Source organism: Seriola lalandi, unplaced genomic scaffold, assembly GCF_002814215.2.
Source record: "Seriola lalandi dorsalis isolate HSWRI2012SDOR001 ecotype SW California unplaced genomic scaffold, Sedor1 jcf7180002054478, whole genome shotgun sequence".
In the NCBI taxonomy this organism is placed as follows: Eukaryota; Metazoa; Chordata; class Actinopteri; order Carangiformes; family Carangidae; genus Seriola; species Seriola lalandi.
In genome coordinates, this window is record NW_019525031.1 from 188,877 (window position 1) to 213,604 (window position 24,728).

The 24,728-nt window shown below is 39.6% G+C and overlaps 2 protein-coding genes and 1 long non-coding RNA gene across 3 annotated transcripts in view; all 3 read left to right on the forward strand.

Annotated features, from left to right (window-relative positions):
- Nucleotides 1–1,480: 1,480 nt before the first annotated feature.
- On the forward strand, nt 1,481–2,675 carry LOC147818779 (uncharacterized). Its single transcript, XR_015437634.1, has 2 exons — nt 1,481–1,619; nt 1,829–2,675. It is a non-coding gene; the product is annotated as an uncharacterized LOC147818779 (long non-coding RNA).
- Nucleotides 2,676–3,579: 904 nt separating this feature from the next.
- Nucleotides 3,580–15,791, forward strand: LOC111659436 (globoside alpha-1,3-N-acetylgalactosaminyltransferase 1-like). The gene is made up of 11 exons (XM_023412414.2): nt 3,580–3,742; nt 8,600–8,641; nt 8,827–8,937; nt 9,834–9,866; nt 11,157–11,291; nt 11,484–11,592; nt 12,078–12,191; nt 12,394–12,510; nt 12,731–12,861; nt 13,118–13,195; nt 13,974–15,791. The coding sequence occupies exons 1-11, from the start codon at nt 3,678–3,680 to the stop codon at nt 14,119–14,121; spliced, it is 1,083 nt and encodes a 360-aa protein (XP_023268182.1). The 5' UTR covers nt 3,580–3,677; the 3' UTR covers nt 14,122–15,791.
- Nucleotides 15,792–21,983: 6,192 nt separating this feature from the next.
- Nucleotides 21,984–24,728, forward strand: part of LOC111659413 (globoside alpha-1,3-N-acetylgalactosaminyltransferase 1-like) — a 5,619-nt gene continuing 2,874 nt past the window's right edge. The window contains exons 1-5 of the mRNA XM_087175625.1: nt 21,984–22,060; nt 22,290–22,400; nt 22,713–22,745; nt 24,076–24,210; nt 24,391–24,499. Coding sequence (XP_087031751.1) covers nt 21,984–22,060; nt 22,290–22,400; nt 22,713–22,745; nt 24,076–24,210; nt 24,391–24,499 — 465 coding nt within the window. The remainder of the gene's footprint in view (nt 22,061–22,289; nt 22,401–22,712; nt 22,746–24,075; nt 24,211–24,390; nt 24,500–24,728) is intronic.

Consider the following 24,728-nt stretch of genomic DNA (forward strand, 5'->3'; position numbering starts at 1 on the left):
TGGGGACCCAGGAGTTCTTTTATTACTTTCCTCAACATAGTGAGACACAACATTCCTCAGCTACACTGTGCGGTTTCATGTGTGGATGGAGCAAAGGATCAATACATTGTTTAATGGGTGACTGGTGCTCTGGGCTGTTGGTATGCTGCTACCTGGTCACCTGATGTGTCTCTGTGTATGTGTCTGTTTACTTATGTATCTGTGTGCTAATGTGTGCTAATGTGTGCTAATGTGTGTGTGTGTGTGTGTGTGTGTGTGTGTGTGTGTGGCCAGCTGTATTTAATCGTTAAGTGATGGTCACTCCTTAGTTACACCTGGTTAAAACAGGGATTACAGTGAGTGGTCAATCCCAGACAGGTACCTCCTCTCACCTAGAGCTTCCTATGTCCTGAGAGAGGAGACTCCGCCCTGCTTCCATGCTTCTATCTATCTCTGGTTGTCACCTTCTTCATGCAAGTCTTGAGTTTATTTATTCAACAAATTACTAAAAGTTCTGTCACCACGTTCAAAGCATCTGCAGCCACACAGGCACAAACATGGACACATTGCTATTTCCAAATACACAGGGATAATGTTTTACCACTTAACCCTATCACAGTTTTTCTCTGTCGCTTTGGTTCGTTTCTCAGATCAGAATTGAGATTCTCAAAACTACTTGTTCAATCTTCACATCATTGTGTCACTTGTGCAAATCAAAAAAGCAGTTTCTCATTTCTTTGAACAAGTTGCAAATGCTTTGGTTCATCATGCAAATGATTATGTTCAATTCTCTGCTGTTTCCTACATTATCAGTTGCTTATGTCTTATTGATCAAAATGTATTATAATGGGTCTCTGTTGAATAGTCTCACCCCCCACAACATTTAGGCATTAGTTCATCCCATAAGTCTTTACATGCAAAATGGTTGAACAAGTTGTCATAATATGTCAAACATATCTCTATACATTTCCATTAGACTTATTTTTCTAAATCTGTCCTGAATTGGTAAATTGCTCCCAGGTGAATCTTGACTTTCTCTAACGAAGGGAAATGTGTGAAGCATTAGATCAACAAATGATCAACTAGTTTTCTGAAATTGCTCAAAGGTGCATCTCATGAACCATCAACTGGCAAGTATATATATATATATATAGAAGGGTGCAGCCAGATGTTGGGAGAACAACTGTGTCCTCAATCATTCAGACTTTTCGTCGACAGAGCAGGTATGTAATCTAACAATAGGAACTGTACTGTAATACTGTATACTTTCTGTAATGCTTCATACAAAATTACAGTATTCCACTTGCATTTTACAATATACAGTGACATTTTATCTTACTCAACTTTGTGTTTTGTATTACTATATTTTTTCCACATAGGACTGCAAGGCAACTTCACAGGGTTGGCAGCTGAACAAGAGGAGGCTATTTGCACCATGGTTGTAGAAAACAATGCCATAAGACTAAGGGAGATAAAGAGTGACATTATAGGACAACAACATCTTTGAAAACATCCAAACAGTCAGCATCTCAACCATTGACAGGCTGAAAAGACACCAAATGAATATGAAGCAGCTGTACACTGTTCCATTTGAAAGAAATGGTGAAAGAGTGAAGGAGCTGCGCTACCAGTATGTACAGGTAAAACACGTATGAGCATGCAGTAACTGTACCTCAGAGGAAACAGTACAACATTGATATACAGTACAGTAATTGTGACCTTTACACATTTGCTATGGCTGCAGAAAAGAAGTTGCAATATGTGCTGTATACATTTGATGTAACTGTATCTTGTCCAAAATGAAAATGCATGTAATCCATAAAACTCATTTTGTGTCTTCTGGATATAGCGTATGATGGAACTGGAAGCAAGTGAACCACCGCACAACTTCATCTACATGGATGAGGCTGGCTTCAACCTAACGAAACGCAGAATGCGTGGTCGAAATATCATCGGCCACAGAGCTACAGTTGATGTGCCAGGCCAAAAGGGCGGGAACATAACCATGGGTGCTGCTATCTCTGAGAATGGTGTGTTAAAGCATATTCCCTTTATTGGGCCAAACAATACGGAGCGTCTTGTCACCTTTTTAGACACTCTCTACAGGGATCTCATCCCTGAACAAGACAGGGGTCAGATTGGAGATGACTTGCCAAAGTACGTGATAGTTTGGGACAATGTCAGTTTCCATCGCTCCAACATCATCAGGCAATGGTTTGCGACCCACAACAGGATGCTGATGGAGTTCCTCTCACCCTACTCCCCATTCCTTAACCCCATTGAGGAATTTTTCTCAGCATGGAGATGGAAAGTTAATGATCGCCAGCCACATACACAGATGACCCTTCTGGTCGCCATGGATACAGCGTGTGATGACATCACAGCAGACGCCTGCAGAGGCTGGATAAGACACTCTAAAAGATTCTTTCCACGCTGCATCACAAGAGAAGATATTCGTCGTGATGTGGATGAGAATTTGTGGCCCAACAGACAGGAAGGTCAGGAGGTGTAGGAAGACTGCACTGTAATTCCTACAGCGCTGCATGTACAGTTTTCCCTAAGGAGATTGTCCTATGTTCACATTTCTACTTTTGTTTTTTTCTTTGTGCTATGCAGTGCTGTCTTTTTCCTTTCTGTATCACAATGACAAAGTCTGTCAACAAATACAGTACAAACAGTAAAAGCGTAAATGTGAATCTTGTCCAGTCTCTTGCAATCAATCTCCCACATACACTAAGGTGTAACTTACAATTTACAATAATTGTCATCAAAACTTTAGCCACAGTTTACATCAGAACATCCCTCCAGAGTACAGTTATATTGACAACACGACTAAGCAATTTGACTCTTATCCGTACACAATAACACAAGGACTTGTCATCTGATGGCAGTGACATGTTCATTGACACAGATATTTACTTTTGAGAGATGAACTAAGGATTTTGAGCAAGAGACTGGCTTTTGCAGGTAATCCATGGTGTTTTGCTATTTGTACGAATTGTGTTCTAACCCGGAAACATGAGCGATCTCTCCAAACATCTAATAAAAGCGTTTTCCACCACCGAGCTCGTGGTTCATCTGTCGTGGCTCCAGGTGTGTTCTGTAGCTGCAGCCTGGAGCCCGAACACAGAGTTAACTGAATTACATGAACACGGGTTGAAGATAAAAAACTAACCATTAGCCACAGGACTCCTGCAGGTTAAGGATTGCTGAAAATGTGTCAGCCTCTCTGCCAGATGTAATGAAATTCGCGTTCCTAAAATATTGCATTCACAAATGAGTTTCTGTGTGTTATTACCTTATTATTCCATCTGATTTGACATTTATGTGTTTTGACATGTTTTATGTTCATTTCATGGCTTTGTTGCACAACTAGCTCAGCTGGTTTGCTCTCTATTCCCACACGTCCAACAAGGACAATTAGCCAAGACCATAATCCATAAAGCTGCTGTAATATTGTACCAACATGCACTGAGTACATTATTCCTCTGGCTTTATCTTTACTTGCCATTACTGCAACTTCCTGACTATGATGTCTGACACTTAGCCCCTCCCCCCCTCCCCCCTCTCCCTTCCCCCTCTCCCTTAGAGCTGCATAGTTTCTCTTCAGGCAGAGCCCCACCTGTGCAGAGGAGGGCTTCATTGAAACAGCCTGGTTCGACAGTAGTCTGTAAGTAATCCGGAGAATTACTAGAAATATGATACGCTCCATTTCCAGGACTCATTTTATGTGCTGTGGTGCCTTTCTTCTCATCCTTTTGGGGTAAGTCTTCCACCTATAATAATAAGAGTTGTTGTTTTTACCACTCTGAAAATGGTAGTAGTTGTGAATTGTATGTTTAAGGCTTCAGCGTTTACATGTGTTCATCTGAAGTGACTGACAAGTGAGGGACGTCACTCAAGCTTTTGTTGAGAGAAAAAATCATACAAGTAGTGTTTGAGTGAAACTGAATTATAATAAAGAGGCACGTTTATAATGACATGCACCAAGGAGGTTATGTTTGCTTGTTTGTTAGAAGGATTATGAAAAAACTAACAAACATGAGGGAGGAGACGTAGGCGTGTCGACCAGACGGTTCGCTTGTTGTTTCTTAACTACAAGAACATTTTCCATGTTGTGTTGAACTGCTGCAGATCACACGTACGAGTGTGTTCACTCACTGATAATACCAGCTCTGTCTCCACATACAGTTTGCAGGTTACTTGAATGTTGGTTTTCTTTTCGTTGTAAATGAATCTCTATCTATATTTATATGTTTCATGTCTGTGTCTTATTCAGAACTGAAGTGAAAGGTGTGTTTTCTGTAATGTCCATAGTGTAGCTGCCATCAGAGATAGTCATACAAGTTCATTTAATAATTTAAGTTAAAAATTAGAATAATTTTATGTTTGGATAAAAATATTTATTTCGTGTATTAACATGATTATTAGTTAGAATAAAACATACATGAAAAGGAGCTGTGTAATATTTGATAATGTTCTTTGCGTTGTTGTGGGTTGGGTTTTTGGTGATTTGCGCACTGAGCAGGTGCACGGGTAAGATAGACACGTAGACTGTAGATAAAAACATGAACACTACCTGGCTGTACCTGTCATAGGCCGCTGCCCATAAAAGACTGATTGAATGCTGAACTAAAAGACGTTTCATAAAAAGTGTTTATGTTGTGACAAAAGACTGGAAGTCAAATAATGTTTAGTTTAGTTAAGAAAAGAAAAACCCCATAAAATATAAATAAATACAGTAAATATTTATTTATGTTTAAAAATGACTTATAATTATAGTTTTATATAACTTTAGAATGAACAAATTAATTACAATGTACAGATATTATAAATATATGTGAAATATCAGTTCATTTCAACTATAGGACTTTTTCACCGCAGACATTTTGACATGTCACAGTAAAAAAAAACACGAGTAAATCATTGAATCAATGATTAATGGCTGAATTCCATTTAGCTGCTTTAGTTTCAGCATTTATTCTCTTGAGGAGTTCTCAAGATGTTGCATTCACAAGGCCAAAATCATGTTTTGTGAGGTCACTGTGACCTTGACCTTTGACCTTTAGCCAACAAAATCTCATCAGTTGGAATGTGAGTCCAGGTGAACGCTTTTACCAAATTTGAAGAAATTCACTCAAGGCGTTACGGAGATATCGCGATCAAAAAGCCAAAACCGCATTTTGTGAGGTTGCCATGACCTTGACCTTTGACCTCTGACCCCAAAATCTAATCAGTTCATCCTTTAGTCAAAGTGAATTTTTGTGCCAAATTTGAAGATGTTCCTTCAAGGCGTTACTGCGATATCGTGTCCGTGAGAATGAGGCGGACGGACAACTTGAAAACAACATGGCTGCCGCTCTGACTGTCACCGGCATGGAGGCATAAAACAAGTTACGTGTTGTCGAGGTTTCTAGGGGACAGGAGGGCGGGAATGGCGACGCAAAGCGAAGATCCACTAGTGGACACGCCCACAGTCACACTGTCATGACACATACCATTAAGCCACCATTAATTATTATGAGGATTATTGATTATTATATATGATTATAACTAATCCTAAAGGAAAAACCTCAAAGAGAACAGAGTCACTGAGGGTTTATCAACAGAGTCTCCCTGACGTCACCAGGAAACAACAAAGGAGTGGCTTTACAGAGAGAGGAAGGATTAGTCATGCTGGATTTTAATTTCTCAATGGTGTTAATGTGAATGTTAGATTAAAATTTCAATTTTATCTCTAATTTGGTTGAAAATAAATTTGGTTTCTTTGTTTTTACAGCGGTTCATTTTAAAAAAGAACATCTCTTAATTTGCAGTTCTGACATTTTTTGTAGCATCATTTTATCTCATTGTGTAGCTGCTTTTTTAAAAGCCTAATAAACCTACATTAATGATATTTTTATACTAACAATGAACCAGTTATGTGGTTTATACTAGGTAGAAATAAAATGACTTACATTTACTCTGAGTAAACCTTACTGTATTTTATTCTAAAAAGGGGAAGGAGAGGTAGTTTTGTGATACTCCGCGACTTTCTCTAAATCCAACTTCTCTGCTCGTTCATTCTCTCTGTAAAACAAAACCAGTGTCAAACCGATGCAGAACGTTTTCCCATCCAGCACCCAGCATTGTTTAATTTGCAAATACACTTGCTGAGCGCTCTGGGTCGTTATGGTATGAAAATGAGCTGTGGTCAAACCTGACCAGCAAAAACCTGGTCGGGTTACTTTATGGCTGCAATATGAAGACAGTAACATGAGCCGACATGGGCAGGTGCACGAAGCGTGTACGTTCCGCCTGTAAAGCTTAACATGTTTGGATAAGTCATATTTCAACACCACATTCGAAGGTCTTTGTGTTGCACTGTGCGTTGTATGTTTGACAATAGATGTGGACATAAATGAGGCTCTGCATAGAAGCATTCTTTCTAACTACCTGGTAAATCCACCACAGCTCCCTAATGACCCTAAAGTGTTTGTACTTTTCGTGATTTAACATAAAAGATGTCTAACATTGCTTCTCTGTAGAACTGTGTGCAGAGCATTGATTCGCTCAGCCTCGCCACAGACAGGATCTAATTGTATGGAACACTGCACCATTATAATAGCAGTCCACCGAGGTGCAAGTGTGCCTGGTTTTAAAAGGGAATGGGAGATGGCACTCCCATTGGTTTATTGCATATTATCCCTAAATACTATCATGATTAATAACAATAATAATAATGATGTTAATAAACTTTATTTGTATAACACTTTTCATACAAGAAATGTAGCACAAGTGCTTTACAACAAAGAAATTACCTGCACCAAGTGCTTCGCATGAAAAGACATAAAACGAACATAAAACATTGTGAAAAGCATCGATCTACAATGAAAAACATTAAAAACATTATTGTAAAATGAATAAAATAATAAATCATTAAATAGGCAGATATTTAAAGGAAGTGCTGAGCATAAATGTGGTGTAAAGTGCAAATGTCAGAGCTAGTTAAAGGCTAAAGTGAAGATTTGAGCTTTAAAAATACTGGCTGCTCCGATATCTATAGGTATCTATACCTGATACCTGTATGTAGTGTGTTCCACAGCTTTGGGCTGCATCCCCAATTTTCCTCCGCCTGTTGTGGACCTTTCAGTAAAGCAGCAGTAGATGACCTCAGTGTTCTTGAGTTTGGGATGTAGCTTGGTCCTCGCCCATTAAGGCCTTTGGGTATAAGGAGGAGGATCTTGAAATCAATTCGAAATGTAACAGGAAGCCAGTGCAGAGCAGCTGAAACTGGACTAATGTGCTCTCTCCTGGTTAATGGCTGAGCGGCAGAGTTTTGAATTAGATTAATTAAGAGACTAAGTACAACCCTTTTGAACCATGCGTCTGGAGCAGCGACTCTTTTTTTCTGCTGTTAAAATGGCAAAAGTGGATATGGACATGCCCTAAATGCACTTGCACCACGCTGTTAAAATCGAATCCTCTGTCTTGCTGTAAAATATATCCAGTCCACTTAGCGTCTGTTTCATGGCGCTCATCCAAGTTTTCAGTTGTCTTGTTAGGCTAGATTTATGTATTTAGACCTCACAGTCTCTCACACCACAGCAATCCTCTCTTCCACTCATCAACAAACATGGAGGTTTTGCTCAGATCACAAAGGGGAAATGCTGATGTTAAACCAGGTTAACTCATTTACAAGGTTCTGTGGGAGATTTGTGTACTGTCACTGCTCACAGCCACTGGGTGTTATCAAGAGTTAACAGATTTCACTATTAACTATTAAACCAGTTGGTAGTTTGGTGACTCACTGGGAGTCAGACTGGGAGGTGTAGTCTAACTTGACGGGTTTTATATATTGGACGCCTGTCAGCAAAGACAAACACACTATTCAAGACTCTGACTGAACAGGCTTTTCCAAAATCATGAAAAGCCCCTTTTTACCAGGCGAGGCAAAGCAAATGTTTCTGTATAGGACATTATCACACACAGAGGTCATTCAGTGTGTTTAACAGAAATAAAAGAAGCATAAAAATAGAAGTAAAAAGCCCAATAAGAAGAAAACAGCATAAAGACACAGATTATAAAACAGGTACTATCTAATTAAAGTGTAAGATTAAAAGATTAAATGAAGGCAGAGGAGAACACAGCAGTTTCAGCATCTGTCTAAAGGGTGGGGCAGATTGGATCTCCATTGGGGGGCTGGTTCCAGCAGGGGGCAGCATAGACCTGAAAGCCACATCACCCCGTTCAGTTTTAAGTCAAGGCTCCACTGACTGACCAGCTCCTGCTGATCTGAGAGACCTGTTGGCTCATAAACATGGAACATTTCTGAAATATATTAAGGGCCCAGACCATTTAGTGACTTACAGACAATGAGTACAACTTTGAATTGAACTCCCTATCTGACTGGAAACCACAGCACAGACCTGAGAACTGGAGTAACATTCTGTTTTCCTAGTTTGAGTAAGAACCTGAGCAGCAGCATCTGAATAAGCTGTAGCTGTCTAATGGTTTTATTTGATAAACCAGTGAGGAGACCAGTGTAGTTAAAAATAAAAAAATTGAATGGAAAAAAACTGTATTCTTTCATTGTACCCTCATCATGTCTCTGGTTAACTCGTACCTGTTGTCTTCACAGAGCCATCTATGTCTACTCAGGATATCCACCTCTATTCAACAGGTAAGAGATGATGCACCAATTCAAATGCAGTGAAGAAACTATGAAACCAATGAACCACCTCACTGACCAAACCCACAGTAACTCACGAAAGTCTATGAACAGAAAGTATGAAAACAGTGTAAAACTGCACACAATGAAAGGTATTTATTAACTCTGCCACCACCACTCTGTGTTTTCCTTTTCAGCTTTTGCCAGCCATGTGATAATTTCCGTGATCCAGAATTAAAGTTTATAGAGATCAAGGGTTGCCCGGAAAAAGGCAGCTGGAGGATCAGAGACCTAAAAATGGAAACTGGGTGAGATTCCACTTTTCACACAACAGCTGGTTCAAATACAGCTGCCTATTTACACTTGGTGTGACTCTACCTCATATTCTTGTTATAAAACACAGTCTCAACCACTGTGACACAGATAATAAATGGTGCCAGGTCATAAAAGTACCATCATCAAAGAATATGAAGAGGAAAGATGGACGTAGCCTCTTTGATGTCACCCACAGGTTTCTGAAGAGCGATTCTGAAGCTCAGAGTGAGCTGCTCCACCGTCGCCATCTTGGCAGTGTCTGACTCCGTCCCTACCTCCCAGCTAATGCAAAAATGGTCAAACAGGAGAAGCGTGTGGAGATAAGGCTTTGGTGCATATTGGTTTGTGGCAGGCATATGCTCACCCACCTGTCACTCAAAGACGCCACGCCCTCAATCCTCCATAACTTTAGTCCTTAATAAAATATAAACAGGTGAGTTATATAAACAGGTGTCATGAAGGAGGAAATCAGCTCTAGAGACCAAAATAGTTCTTGCACCAGGCTGTAAACATGTTTATTCTGCTGTAAAGTTGGACATTTTAACTTGGGAGTCTATGGGGACTGACTCACTGTTGGAGCCAGACTCTAGTGGCCATTAGAGGAACTGCAGCCTTTTAGCGCTTTAATTATTCAGCCTTGGAGCTTGATGCTTGAGTCCAAGCCATGAACACTAGTACTCGTGTAATAATGTAGTAATGACTACTGAGTACTCTTGGGTCGGAGCACTGATGCATTGATGCTCGGTCCCATCAAAAGATGGTTTAGCGTCGTGTATTTTCCGTTATCTTTTTGTGCAGTGTTTATCCCTGTATGCACCTATGGCCAAATGAGTTTCCTCTTTTGAATAATAAAATACAATTTGATTTGATTTTTGCTTTTCTCTTCCAGAGTGAAATATGCTCAGCCAAGCACACAGAGAGGGTAAGCTACTGAAAACAGATTTTACATTATTCTACTCTACATTTATACATGACCACCTGGTTGTTGTTTATCACAAATTTAAAGCTAAGTGACTGTGAAGTCACTTTTTCTGAAAGCTGACATTGTTCCTGGAATTGTAAAGCAGTTACCCTAACTTGCTGTGTGTCTATATCCCAGTGAGACCAACAAGCACCGCTGATTATTTGACCTTAATGCTGCTCAAATTATAAGGCAGTAGTTCTCCTTTGCCAAGATAATCCATCCACTTGACAGGTGTGACATATGATTATGCTGATTACACAGCATCATTAATGCATAGGTGTGCCTTAGGCTGGTCACAATGAAAGGTCACTACAAGATGTCGAATTCTGTCACAATGCCACAGCGTACAGTCAGCATGCTGATTGCAGGAATGTCAACCAGAACCTGACGACCACGTCACACCACACTGGCACGAAATTGGCACATACGCCTTCCGTTGAGATCGTTTGAGACTGGCAGCACGAACAGACAATGAGGTTGCTGCCATCCACAAACACCTCAGACAAGCAATCCTCCATGCGCGTCGTCCACACCAGGGTCTGGATCTGACAGCTGACTGGTGTCACAACCGTCTTGTCTGGGCTAACACACATGTCCGAGGGGCCTTTACTTGCTGGAAAACAGTGCTATTCACAGATCCGTCCTGTTTCCGTCTTCACCGTACACATGGAAGATGGCATGACTAGTGACTATTATGCTGATGCCACATTGTACACAGATTGGCCCATGGAGGTGTGATGGTGTGGGCAACCTGTATGCATGACGATATTGGGACAATATTCTGAAACCGGTTGTCCTACTGTAAATCCGCCGTCATCCCCTTACATTCCAGCAGGACAACGTTGCCTGAATTTGTATGCAGCTTCTGGTGGACGAGAATCTAGAGGTTCTCGGGTGGCCTGTATATCTCCCTGATATGTTGTCCATGGAACACCTTCGGGATGTTCTGCATTGTCGTGCGCACCAACGTGTTCCACTTCCTGCTAACTTCTGCCAGCTCTGTGTGGCCCTCCAAGAAGAGTAACACCATTTCGCAGGGTACTATCAACAATCTGGTGAACTCCACACAAAGGAGATATGTTGCACTTGTGAAATCAGACCACTGACCCCCGTGTTGTTTAATGGTCTGTACCACCAGATGTAAACTTCCTGGACAAGTTTTGTCCATTGTTTTCTTCATTCAAAGCTGAATATACTGTAAGTTTCAGATTTGCAGTGTGATGTCTAATACTTCTTTGTTCTCCCCAGACGCACTGATGTGAACGCAGTGACAAACTGGAACGCTCCTCTGGTCTGGGAGGGAACCTTTGACCCTGTGGTTATAGATGCAATCTATAAGAGGCTGGACCCAAGAGTGGCTGTGGTGGTTCTCGCTGTTGGAAAGTAGGTACACAGGATATTATTATTATTATTATTATTATTATTATTATTATTATTATTAGGAGTGAGGTTTGACCTGACCCACTGCTCGATGCTGAGATCTAAAACCTTATGAACCTGAAAATGTAAAGCCACCTTATAAATCCTACTTAACATCTATATTGTATTTGTCTTGTCTTCACTCCATCTGTACAGATACACCCGTTTCCTGAAAGGCTTTCTGGAGTCGGCTGAAAAGTACTTTCTTGTTGACTTCCGGGTCACTTACTACATCTTCACAGACAATAAACAAGATGTTCCCAAAGTGAGTTGTTGCTTGTTAATATGTATAAAAGTAGATTTGGGCCTGGCACTGCTAAACGACCCAACATGTACCAGTAAATACTACAAAATAACATTTCTAGTCACTTTGTACGTTTATTTTGCTCTCAGTGTTTCCTAAGAGAGAGGGTCAGTCTAGCTCTGTTGTTACTGTCACCAACAGTGGTCCATTGTGCATTGACGTGGCTTGTGTTAATAATGTACAGTAGTTCTTCACTGCACTCCATGATTATACTTTTTCATAGCAGACATTTGCTTAACAGAAAAATCTGGTACCTGAAAAAACTTCTGATAAGATTAACATCTAACCCAGCACGCAAAGCAGAGGGTCAGATAGATCGTTAGTTACACCTCTGTACTGTACAGTAAGTGATAACTGACGATGATAGTTGACAGTAAGTCAATGTTGCTAAAAAATTACAATCAGAATTAGTTTGATTTGTTTTATTTGTTCACCTGACTGATCAGATTGAACTGGGTACGGGCCGGAAGATCACAGTTCTCGATGTCCCTAGTGCCACCCGCTGGCAGGATGTAGTACTGAGCCGGATGAAATGGGCCACCATCGCCATCGACAAACAGGTAAGAAGTGAAATGTGGAGGCTGTATACAGCATGAGAGCTAGTGACACTTTAATCTGGTTATAGTGGCTGTGTTAATTTGTGTGCATAAAATAAAACCCACACATATTGCTTATTGGTTATATTTAATCATTTATTTTAGTTTATCTAATCGATGCTGTTCATAATGATTTTACCCTACATCTCATCTGTCATGATTTCAGATCCGTAATGAAGCAGATTATCTTTTTATGATGGACATCGACAGTATCTTCCACAGCCGCTTCGGAGCAGAGTCCCTCAGCCCGCTATCTGCTGTGCTTCACCGTGGCTACTACAAGGTTTTTAATCTTCCTCCTACAGTATTTATCTTCAGTTAATGGAAGTCTTCACTTACTGTCTGTTCTTGTTTGTTTACTTTTGTTTTACCTTTGTGTTGAGCAGTTATTGTTGAATGATATTGTCTTTTTTTCTGATGACCCACAGTATTAACTTCCTTCCCAGGTATCATCCACTGATATCATTTTTAATCCATATTTTATTCAATATGCTTTACCTCAGAAATACAGGAATTATTTTCCATATGAGCGTCGGGGCACGTCCAAGGCGTACATCCCTCCTGATGAAGGAGACTACTATTACACTGCTGCTGTCTGGGGTGGATACCTGGAGGAAATGTACAAGCTAGTCAAGTAAGCAAAACCAAATTATCCCTCGAGTTATTTTCATGGTGTTTCTAGTTAAAAGACAATGAATAATGGAAAGACACAGTAATGATAGGCCAGAGCAAGAGGGGACAATATGGTAAGATTTTAGATACTGCCTTTGAAATCCGTCATATTTTTAAAACTGTTAGTCAGGATTCAGAGTCTTTCTGACATTTTGTTCCATAGGTTGTTTCTGTCATTACTCTCTTGTCTCAGAGTTGTACCTCTTTTATTTTATCAGGTACTGTTACATTCAGTCGGAGGAGGATGCCAAGAATAACATTGAAGCTGTGTGGCAGGAAGAGAGTTACCTCAACAGGTACAGTGTTACAGATCATCCCCTCCTGTTTTCCACATAAATTCCTTTGTTTCTCTGTTGTTGTTGTTGTTTGTCAGAACTGAACATGCTGCTAATACTCACACAATACACTCGCACGGTTGTTTTCGTGTTCCTGGAAATGGATCGTCCATGTTTTTCATGACACGCATGATAAAATGCAAATATGTTTTTGAATGAATAAAGCGTTACATTCATTAACAGCTAGAAAGTCGACAGGAGGCAGGCTGGGGTGGATTGCGGGCGTAGAAAGTGCACAACCTTCAGACCAGAGGCCTGGGTTCAATTCCAGACTTTGGTCTGTGGTTATATTTAGGCAATAAAAGCATTTTGGTTGAAGTTAGTGAAAGATGGTGGTTTAGGATAAATATAAATAGACACATTGTGTCTGAAGTCACTGTGAACTCTCTCTGTTTCAAAGCAGACAAGATCTTAAGTCTTCTTATTTAATGATTTATTATTTCATCCATTATTTTATCTCATTTGCATTAAGGTTTCAATGTTTTTCATTTTAGATCGATGCTTTTACCATGTTTTAATGTTCATTTTATGTCTTTTCATGTGAAGCACTTCTTTGTTGTGAAGCACTTTGTGCAAGATTTCTTGTATGAAAGGTGCTATACATTATTTATTTATTTATTATCATTATTATCATCATTAATAGTTTCCATTTTGTGTACCTGGACACAAACTGGAACTGATTTGTACTTACATTGTGATTTCATGTTTATTTACAGTATTTTCTGTCTCTGTCACGCAGGTACCTGTTGTACAACAAACCAACCAAGGTGTTGTCTCCAGAGTACTTGTGGTCAGATTACGATCAGGTACCAGCGGACATCAAAGTGGTCAGGATCTCCCAGCTGGTTAAGAATTATGCAGAGGTGCGGCCCAATGGTGGACAGTGACATAGAGTCAATTCAATATTCAGGACATCAAACCTTCTTAATGAAATAAGAAATGATCATTGGAAGAGCTGGTATGCATTGCTTTCCCAAGTAAGGTACAGGTACGATACAATGTGGTGTCATGATGTCTTGTCTTCTAAAGCACTGACATTATCTGAATTCTCAGGGATTAACAGTGTATTACCTTTTTATTGCGTTTCACTTTTCTACCCCTGTGACGACAACGGCCCGGGCCAGATGCATTTTGTTTTCGGGTTGTCCGTTTGTCCCATTCTGGTCAACCTCTTCAATGTGATATTTCAACACCAATTTGATGGAATTTGTTTAGATTCAGCACAAATGTTCACTTGGACTCAAAGATGAACTGGTTTAACATATTTTTACATTGCTACATAAATTAACTTAATTATTATTGTTATTATTATTATTAGTTTACTTTTACCTTCATCAGGCCAAAACTACTCTATGTGAGCATGTGTATGTAAACGTAGGTAATCGTACTTTCAGATGAGGTCAAGTGTGATATGTATGGCAGTAACAGAAGGGTGTACGTAAGGGGACGAAAAGGACTAGGGGGTGTTCTGCCTATTAAGGATTTTCACACCTTCACTAAACTGACTCCACCCTGACCGAGGAGAGCCTCTGGTTTGAATCTTCGTGGAGAAGGATTCATACTGCAGCGAGACAAACACACCTCAAAGCTTTGCAAGAACTACTTGGAGAACAGGGACGAACAAGGAGTCCCAACCGCCATGGACTTTCCTCCACAGCAAAATAAAGTCTAAAAAAAAAAAAAACAACTTATTTTTGGATTGTTGTATTTGGTTTTTCCTTGTGAATTGAAGACCCCAGGTGACTGACATTAATGGGGAGGGCTGGAAACTGTTGTCAGTATTCCATATACCCTGCCCAAATCTGCATCTATAAATCACGAGCAGAGGTCCCCATCACCCAGATTAGTGATTATCAAAGCCATGCCACCTCAACTTCACATTATAATGAATTATTATGTTGTGAAGAGCAGGTCTGGAGGAGAAGCTCATCAGAGGCTGTACAGGGCAGCGGTCAACAACCTTTTTTGCACCATGGACCAGTTTTGGAAAGACAAATTCTCAGAACCGGTTGTTGTTTGGTTCTTTTAGTTTTAGTAGGTCTAATAATCGGCTGTTACAAAACATAACCATATAATAGGAACACAACAACTGAAACTCACCATGGAGCTGAATAACTGGGAGCCCTGAGCGTGATGGTCCCATGTGGGGGTGATGGGACAGAGAGTGACACCTGAAGTGTGCTTCGTATGTCCAGTCTACTCGGTACCGGTCCATGGCCTGATGGTTGGGGACCACTGATGTAGAGGACTGAGTTCAGGTGCTTTGCTCACCTGCAGCAGAAGCCTGGGCACTCTCCTGCAATAGTTGACTGCAAGTGTGTGAGTTCATTCGTTCCTTGGACTTTGCAGTATTTACCTGTGATGTTAAAGTTATGTTGATAGTTTTGTATCATAACTCTTGATAAGTTTAGATATTTTCTTTGTGTAACTGTAAATTTATATTTTCTGTTTATATAAAAAAACCAGCATCAATTGTTGTCCACCTTCTTGGCCTAGACCCACTACTACCTATACAGTATGAGCCTAAGAGACTGCAATAAATCATAATGGGATGGGATTGGACTTGGTGTCTCATTGTGCCTGACCACTCACCCAGTGCTCAAACATATTACCTGAAAACCAGCTTATCTCCTGGGAGCCTATCTTTCCAACAATTACAAAAAGCATATTTCCTAATGTCATAATTTACACATAAAAGCTCTTTCTTATCTTATATCACGGCTCTCTTTACTCACACTAGCTGCTAGGACAAAAACAAAGCTATGTAACTAAGCTAAGTAACCTGGGCATTTTGAGTACTTTAGGTTCTGAATCCTTTTGTGTTGAAGATAAATTAACTCTTTTTAAAAAGGGACAGAGCTGAGAGAATCCATTTTCAAATTACATTCTTTCAACTTGAAACCAAGCTAATAAACTGGAGACAAAACCTCTCAAGGGTAATACTTTACCCAGAAGCAAGGAGAAAGTAGCTCTAAGGTTTATAATTCCCATTTATTTGAAAAGTACGATTCTTCATTTCACTTATCCTGTCTTAATGCTTAGTTGTAATTGCTGAGCGACACCTTTGAACAAATGCAGAGACATTTCGAGCTTTCTCGTTCCATTACCATTTAGTGAAGTATTTCCATCTCAGGCTGCCACTTCCTACTAGCAAATCATGCCAACAGCCTCATCGAGCTTTGCTGGCTCTCCCTTGTTGTTCGTTCGGTATTCGAAATGATGCCAAATTTCAGCAGTTACTTTTTTACGGGACTTTTTCCAAGTCTCCCTTTTGAGCAGAAGCTGTCACGTGATGTGATTATCATGGCATCTGTTGAGACATGTTATTTGACAAATTACATTGCTTAGTAAATGTTGTCATCACTTTCATATCATCTTCAACCAGGGGTGACTGAGCTTTCTCTCTTCAGCCCCCACCCTCTGGAACAACCTTAGATTGACAAGCTCCTTCGCCTCTGTTAAATCCCTTTTACAGACATACAGTATTTTATAGGTGTGCTTTTTCGGGGCACGTACAACCCACGTACTGGCATGTGGCGTCAGGAAACTTGGCATGGATGTGTAGGACCACGCAGGCTGGAATGACGACCCAGATTCTGCGACCAAGGAAGCCCCAGCACCAGCTCACAAAGCTCCTATAGGCTAGATACCTGTACTGACTAAAACAACTGGACAGGGCATTTAGTCTTGCAAACATATATCTATGTTGTGTCTCACAATTTTTTATATGGATCCAGTGAATCCTACAGTTTTTTTATTATGACTGATTATAAGTCCCTCATTTGATGTAAATAAATGCTTGATCGTTTCTAAAGAAATGACTCCTCTGAATTCATATATTATATGCACACTATCTGCTGATAGAAGAACTTTACAAATCAAAGAGCAGCTAATCTAATTTATTTGAGGATGTGTTACTCTATTTGTGGTCTGTTATTACCATTGTAAAATTATGTGCACTGAAGTAAAACAAGACTGCCTAACATCTTTTATTTAGATTGAAACTATATGTTTTTACAAAGAAGCAAAACGTACTGGTGTATTCCTCTCAACTGTAAAGGACCATAGTCAGTGCGGTACATGTTGCAGGCAGAACACAATGAGGCAGAGCGGCTCCAACCCAGGACGGTCTACCATACATAAGAGGTAAGAAGTAAGCTTGGCTACATATCAAGCGCATATAACAGCTAATTTATAACATGTCACTTATTGCATATACTGTGGAGCTTGACAACAGTGTAGTGTAGAAAACTGCAGTTTAGTCTTTGACTTAAGATTAATGTTGCTGTCAGACATGTTTATGTTGATTTACAGCTTTTACTGTAATACACAAAATAAATTTACTACATAAAGGAAGATGTCATGATGAGCATCTCTGCTAAAACATGGAGAAAAATTAATAAAAATCAAAATGATTTACTTTGTCAGCATCTACATTACACAATTCACAATAGTGCTTATTTACCAAAAGAGCTCCCAGTAATGACGAGACAGTAACAGTTAGCATTAGCTACCTAGCTACATGTTAGTAACTGTGTGCCAGCACACATCAACAAACTGAAAATGTAAAGTCAAAATACACAAAATTGGTTACCAACCATTCAGAAACGTCCTGCTGCAGTTGTAGAGTTTGAACTTCTTCAGCAGCCTCTCCCTCTGGCTCAGATTCTGGATAAAAGTCGTGTGGTTGAACCAAATCGCTACCGACGCCAGGAGGCCGGTCACCGTAAACATTAGAGCATGGTGCCAGAAGCCCAAGCCGCATCCCCTTCCGGAGAGGGGCGTGGTCAGGCACAGCTCATTTGCATTTAAAGCTACAGAAACAGCCTGTTCTGAACAGGGCTGAAACAGAGGGGTTTACAGGCATGCTGAAATAAAGGATCGGAGTGGATTTTTTAGCAAGAAGCTTCAAAGACATGTTTTGGGGACCTCTGAGACTTATTCAAACTTGTTGAAAAGGACCATAATATGTCCCCTTTAAACTTTATTTTGGGGCAAAGTCACCAAACATCTTAAAGCACCATTTGACTGGTGATTGTATACATGCAGTGTTGATGACCTGCCGACCATTGAAAGTGAAAATGAGACTCTCCAGTCATTTAGATAAGAGCCTAGTATTGTTAGAAATAAGATAAGGCAGTCCTTTACATTTACATACATTTACTCATTTGGCAGACACTTTTATCCAAAGCAACATCAGTAAAGCTTCAGTGCAGTAGGAACCTTATTGTAAAGATTAAATACTACATATATTTATTAAGTACAAGGAGAGTGTATTAAAGAAGTGCTTAGTAAGCGCAGAGTCCCACAGTGGGGAAATTTGCAATGTTATCAGCGAAGTGGACAGTACAAAAAAGAAACTGCAAAAGGGAAGGTTGTAAAGGTTGGCTGCCCTATGTCCCCTCATAAAACATAAAAGGAAATACTTTATATCAGGAGCAGGCAAAGCAGTCTTCCTTTGCATCGCATTATCGTCCTCTTCAACTCCTGTATAGAAAACAGCCGTGGACAGCTGCGAAAGGGAGAACTATCCACAAACCTAAAATATACTGTAAGTATATGTACTTTGTTACTGTCCACCCCGTTAACGTTCATGGGAATGCTAACAACACTCGTCCCCCAACACAGTTACTTCAAGAGTTTATATCGGCTGGAAAGTGTAATGAGTTTGCTTCTTTTTCAGAAAATCAAAAACATTAGAGCAAGTATTAGCTCCACTCTGTCGAGCAATGACTTAACAAAACACAGCTTTATATAGCTGTCTCACCTAATGATTTCAGCTCCACTGACTCTCTGTGTCTGGTACCTTGACAAAGTGAATGGTTGGATGCAACAAAACTTCCTGCAGTTAAATAAAGAGCAGACTGAGATTGTTCTATCTGGTAACAAAGAAGGAAGGTTACAACTTAGTGTGTCTCATTAGAAATCTCAGTATAATTATGGATGAGGATCTTAGTGTCAGTGACCACATCAAAGACATAAATAAATCAGCATTTTGGCATCTTAAAAAGAGCCAGGGTCAGAGACTGTGTCTGACCAAGAGTGAGAGAAACTCATCCATGCCTTCATATCCTCCAGAGTCCATAACTGCGACACTCTCCTCACTGGTTTATCAAATAAAACCATTAGACAGCTACAGCTTATTCAGATGCTGCTGCTCAGGTTCTTACTCAAACTAAGAAAACAGAACGGTACTCCAGTTCTCAGGTCTGTGCTGTGGTTTCCAGTCAGATAGGGAGTTCAATTCAAAGTTGTACCCATTGTCTGTAAGTCACTAAATGGTCTGGGCCCTTGATATATTTCAGAAATGTTCCATGTTTATGAGCCAACAGGTCTTTCAGATCAGCAGGAGCTGGTCAGTCAGTGGAGCCTGGACTTAAAACTTAACAGGGTGACATGGCTTTCAGCCTCTATGCTGCCCCCTGCTGGAACCAGCCCCCCAATGGAGATCCAATCTGCCCCAGCCTTTAGACAGATGCTGAAACTGCTGTGTTCTCCTCTGCCTTCATTTAATCTTTTAATCTCATTTTATCTCTTAGATATTATTGTTTTATACTGCTTTCTTGTTATGCTTTCTTATTTATGATTTATGATTTTATTTCTGTTAAGCACATTGAATGACCTCTGTTTATGATAATGTGCTATACAAATACAGTTGCCTAGACTTGCATGAGAGTGATTTTAGTCTCACACTGGGCTCCCTTTCCCCCTTCCTCCTCTATCTTATAGTTGAATGGTTTCACCTCACAATCAGGAGGACCTCCACCTGTGCAGTAGTAGGCTTTGTAAAAACAGCCTGGTCAGGCAGTAGCTTGGAAGTAATCCAGTGAATTATGAGAGTAATGTTACGCTCCATTTCCAGGACCCATCTTTTCTGTGGTTGTGCCTCCCTTCTCATCATTTTGGGGTAAGTCTTTCTCTTTTCTTTTTAACCACTCTGCTAATTATACTAAGTTATATGTTAAAGGCTTTTACTTTTTTACATACATTTACATGTATTAATCTGGCAGAGGCTTTTATCCAAAGTAACTGACAATTGAGGGACTTCACTAAAGTTTTTGATGAGAGAAAATACATCACATTACCAACAAGTGGGGTTTTTTTTAATGAAACTGCATTATAATAAAGATCCAGATGATATGGAAGTGAGAAAATAAACTTTTATAGAAGTAACTTTTATTAAATTATAAACATGTTTATAATTACCTGCAGCAAGGGAATTATGTTTGTTTGTTTGTTTGTTTGTTTGTTTGTCGAAATAACTGATCAACCTGATTTGCACCAAACTTGCTGGAGGGATGGGTGTGGACCAGGAACAACATGAGTGCTCTACTAGCTTCCTCAGAAATTTAAGAAAGTGTTGAAAACTCTCCCAATGTTCAGAGAAGTGATTAAAAGAAAGGTCTCCCCCAACGTTTGAATGTGGTCCACTCCCTGTCCCTCCACCAAATTTGCAGCATTTCCTAAACAAATGCTAAAGCAGGCACTCAGCCTATAAACAAATACAAGCAAATGCTTTGGCGTAATGCAATACGCAAAAAACTACCATGGAGATTTATGAGTGGTAGATGTTGATGCTGAAAAAACATCTGATCGTCTTCACTGGCTTTTTTGTTTTGGTCTTATAAATCTTATAAAAAGAGGGATTTCATTAGATTACCTTGCTAGTCAAGCACTTTACCTAACACAGTACAGGAGCAATGGATTCAAGTTGAAACTGTCTCTTGTCAAAACATTTTTTCTTATATATTTTCAAAGTTTAAAACTTTATATTAAGAAACCTGGAGAAAAATTTGGAGCATTTTGAGAGAGTTGATATCAGTCCCATAAAAACTTCATGGAATAATCCTTGGATAGTTCTTCAAAAGTAAGATGGTCTACATTAATATTATAAACAATGTATCCCTAACCTTTGATTTACATTCATTTGGAATAAATTAACAGTAAAGTTCAAAGACACGTAGCAGAACTCACATCCTGCGGTCACTTTGTCTGTAATCTAGATTACATTCTCAGCCATAAGATAATGTACAAAACCAACTGTACAAGTGAGAAAATTAATAAATGTACTTGAATTATGTTGAAGATTTTGTTTTGTTGAATTCAGAACATTGGTTATCAGAGGTATTGGGGATGAAATTTAACTTGAACCCATCAATCTGCATATTTCAAGATATGTTCCAAGACACAGAGATAATAAATAATAGGAATTGAAAAATAATACATGAGTTACTGGAAGATAAATGGCATAATATAGATTTAAAAAAACAAATAAAAACTGAAGTTTGAACTTTTGAATTTATGGAATGGAGTGATCTGTGGTGACAGTGAAAAAAACAGTTTCCCCTTTTCCCCCCAGACTGGAGGTTAAAGGAAAAGTGTAAAACTTTCTTTTTACAATTTTATGTATTTAACTGACAATGTTAATTATGGATTATGGATTTATGTACAGAACACAAATTATTTACAGTATATTTGTACAAAAATCACATCTATCAAATTACGACTGTCTCCACATGCAGCTGCTAAAATGGTTAAAAATATATTTATATTTTATTGGTGTTCGTATCATATTAAGATTCAGCCTCGACAGAGACAACTGTCGAGGAAGGTGTTAGTTTGATGTGATGCTGCAGGTGCGACAGGTGTATTGTTGCTGGGAGATATGTGCGTAATGTGTGAAAAATAAGCGAGATGCTCTAACCTGTTAACATGGGCGTCGAAATGAAAACCAAGATGTTCCTTAACCATGACGCACACGCCACTCATCGAGTGTGCTCCTTGCTTAACTCATACGACTTCGTATCCGTCTATCATGAACGTAAGGTGCTGGAACACTCTGATTGATAAAGTGTTATCTTATTTTACTGGGGTGTCTTCACAGAGTCATCTACATATACTCAGGATATCCAATCCCATCCACCAGGTGAGAGACAATGAAAGGTATTAATTAATCCTGTCACCACACAATTATTCCAAGTTTCATCCTGAAGCTATTTTCAAATGATTTCATTCTCCATTTCCTTAATAATTATTGGGTGTTTTCCTTTTTCAGCTTTTGTAAGCCATGTGATAACAACCGTGAGCCAGAACTGAAGTTTGTAGAGATAGAAGGTTGCTCAGAAAAAGGCCGCTGGACGATCGGAGACCTAAAAATGCAAACTGGGTGAGAATCTATTCACTAACAGAGAGAAGTACTGTGACTCAAGTAATGGAGCTGTGTATTTTGTCCACCTCTGGTAATTACTGAGCACGCATGTAGTATGTAATAATGACTACTGAGTACTCGTGGGTCGGAGCACTGATCGGGTCCCATCACAAGCTGGCCTCTTGTTTTGTTGAGTTTATTGTTTACATTATGTATTTTCCGTGATCTTTTTGTGCTGTGTTTACCCCTGTATGCACCTCTGGCCAAATGAGCTTCCTCTGTTGAATGATGAAATAAAATGTGATTTGATTTTTTGCTTTTCTCTTTCAGACTGAAATATGAGCAGCCCAGCACACAGAAAGGGTAAGCTACTGAAAACAAAAAAATTTTTTCTTTGGGCTTTTTATGCTTTTATTTTAGCAGCAGTGAGAGAGAGAGCTGCACTTTGATCTGTACAGTGTGAATGAGGAAATGACATGCCGAATCGGAAACTTCTTAAATTGTGGCAGGAGGGGCGGAGACAGACAGACAGACACTTGGTGGTTTGTTGGAAGAAAACCAGCTAGCGAACAGGTTAGCTTAACAGAGTAAGAGTTTCCCTGATGGTCTAATGCCATTTACTCTGGTTGCTGCAGCTCATACACCAATGTAAGAGCTAAACAGAAATTAAACAAAGAGGGCAAAATTAATGATAGCTGATAGCTCCAAAAAGAAAGAAATAATAAAACAAACAAAATTAAGTTAGTTAGTTAGATAGTTATTAATGTTATTAGACTCCCACCCTGTGCTCATTGTTTACTCCATTTTTAATTCTGTCGATTTCTGTACGTTATAAGCATATAATGTCCTTTCAAAATAAAATTCCTTTTAGGGTTTAATTTTGTTTAAAATTCCACAGAAACAACAAAATAAGAAGAATTTAAAAAATATACACAAAGGCAAACTTACTTCACAGTGTGCATTGGGGCCATTTACAATGAAGATGAAATGTGTGGGAAGCAAAGCCAGGTTTCTACTGGGATCCACAAACATGCCACATGCAACACACAACACATACGCACACACAGGAATTAAAATAACACAAGAAGAATGAAGTTAACCACGTAAACACAACGGTCAAGTGAGAATGAGATTTGAAGAACACTATACAAAGGAACCAATCCCCCAACGACACGGCATTGTGCCTTCTGTTAGCTTTGTGTCAGTCTCACAGACCATTGCCTCTGTACAAGTTTTACCTGAATTACAGAACCTTTTCTGGAGTCCACCTTAAAATTCAGCCAGTTAAAGTGACCAGACTTTTTACTGTCTTTGTGGGAGAAAGGCCAAAGAGTGTGTCTGATAACCCAATTCATCCCTGCCTACATTTAGGCTTCAACAAAACAGGAGAGCGTCGGGAGATGACCTTGAAATACAGGAGACTTTATTAACGGACAGAATAGCAAAGGGTTGATGGTCTGATGTAGTATCCTGCACGTTGGTCTACTCACCACTCTTTATAACTTCTATAACTACTTATCAGTGGCACGTTGCCCCCTTTACAACAGGGAACTGTCGTTTCTACGCTGAAGATTTTGTTCAATTAAACAAATGATATATGTGATTATTAGCGTGCTTCACAGGTGCTGGTAGGCAGCTTTTGTTACTTTTTGGACAAATTGTAATTGAATCCACAATTATTTGTTCTCCCCAGACGCACTGATGTGAACGCAGTGACAAACTGGAACGCTCCTCTGGTCTGGGAGGGAACCTTTGACCCTGTGGTTATAGATGCAATCTATAAGAGGCTGGACCCAAGAGTGGCTGTGATGGTTCTCGCTGTTGGAAAGTAGGTACACAGGATATTATTATTATTATTATTATTATTATTATTAGGAGTGAGGTTTGACCTGACCCACTGCTCGATGCCGAGATCTAAAACCTTATGAACCTGAAAATGTAAAGCCACCTTATAAATCCTACTTAACATCTATATTGTATTTGTCTTGTCTTCACTCCATCTGTACAGATACACCCGTTTCCTGAAAGGCTTTCTGGAGTCGGCTGAAAAGTACTTTCTTGTTGACTTCCGGGTCACTTACTACATCTTCACAGACAATAAACAAGATGTTCCCAAAGTGAGTTGTTGCTTGTTAATATGTATAAAAGTAGATTTGGGCCTGGCACTGCTAAACGACCCAACATGTACCAGTAAATACTACAAAATAACATTTCTAGTCACTTTGTACGTTTATTTTGCTCTCAGTGTTTCCTAAGAGAGAGGGTCAGTCTAGCTCTGTTGTTACTGTCACCAACAGTGGTCCATTGTGCATTGACGTGGCTTGTGTTAATAATGTACAGTAGTTC

Excerpts from the sequence above, each read along its gene's own strand:
- LOC111659436 (XM_023412414.2), top strand. The coding sequence starts at position 3,678 with ATGATACGCTCCATTTCCAGGACTCATTTTATGTGCTGTGGTGCCTTT. Across the intron at positions 11,292-11,483 it reads GTGGTTCTCGCTGTTGGAAA|ATACACCCGTTTCCTGAAAG; the intron begins GTAGGTACACAG and ends CCATCTGTACAG. Across the intron at positions 13,196-13,973 it reads GAAGAGAGTTACCTCAACAG|GTACCTGTTGTACAACAAAC; the intron begins GTACAGTGTTAC and ends TCTGTCACGCAG.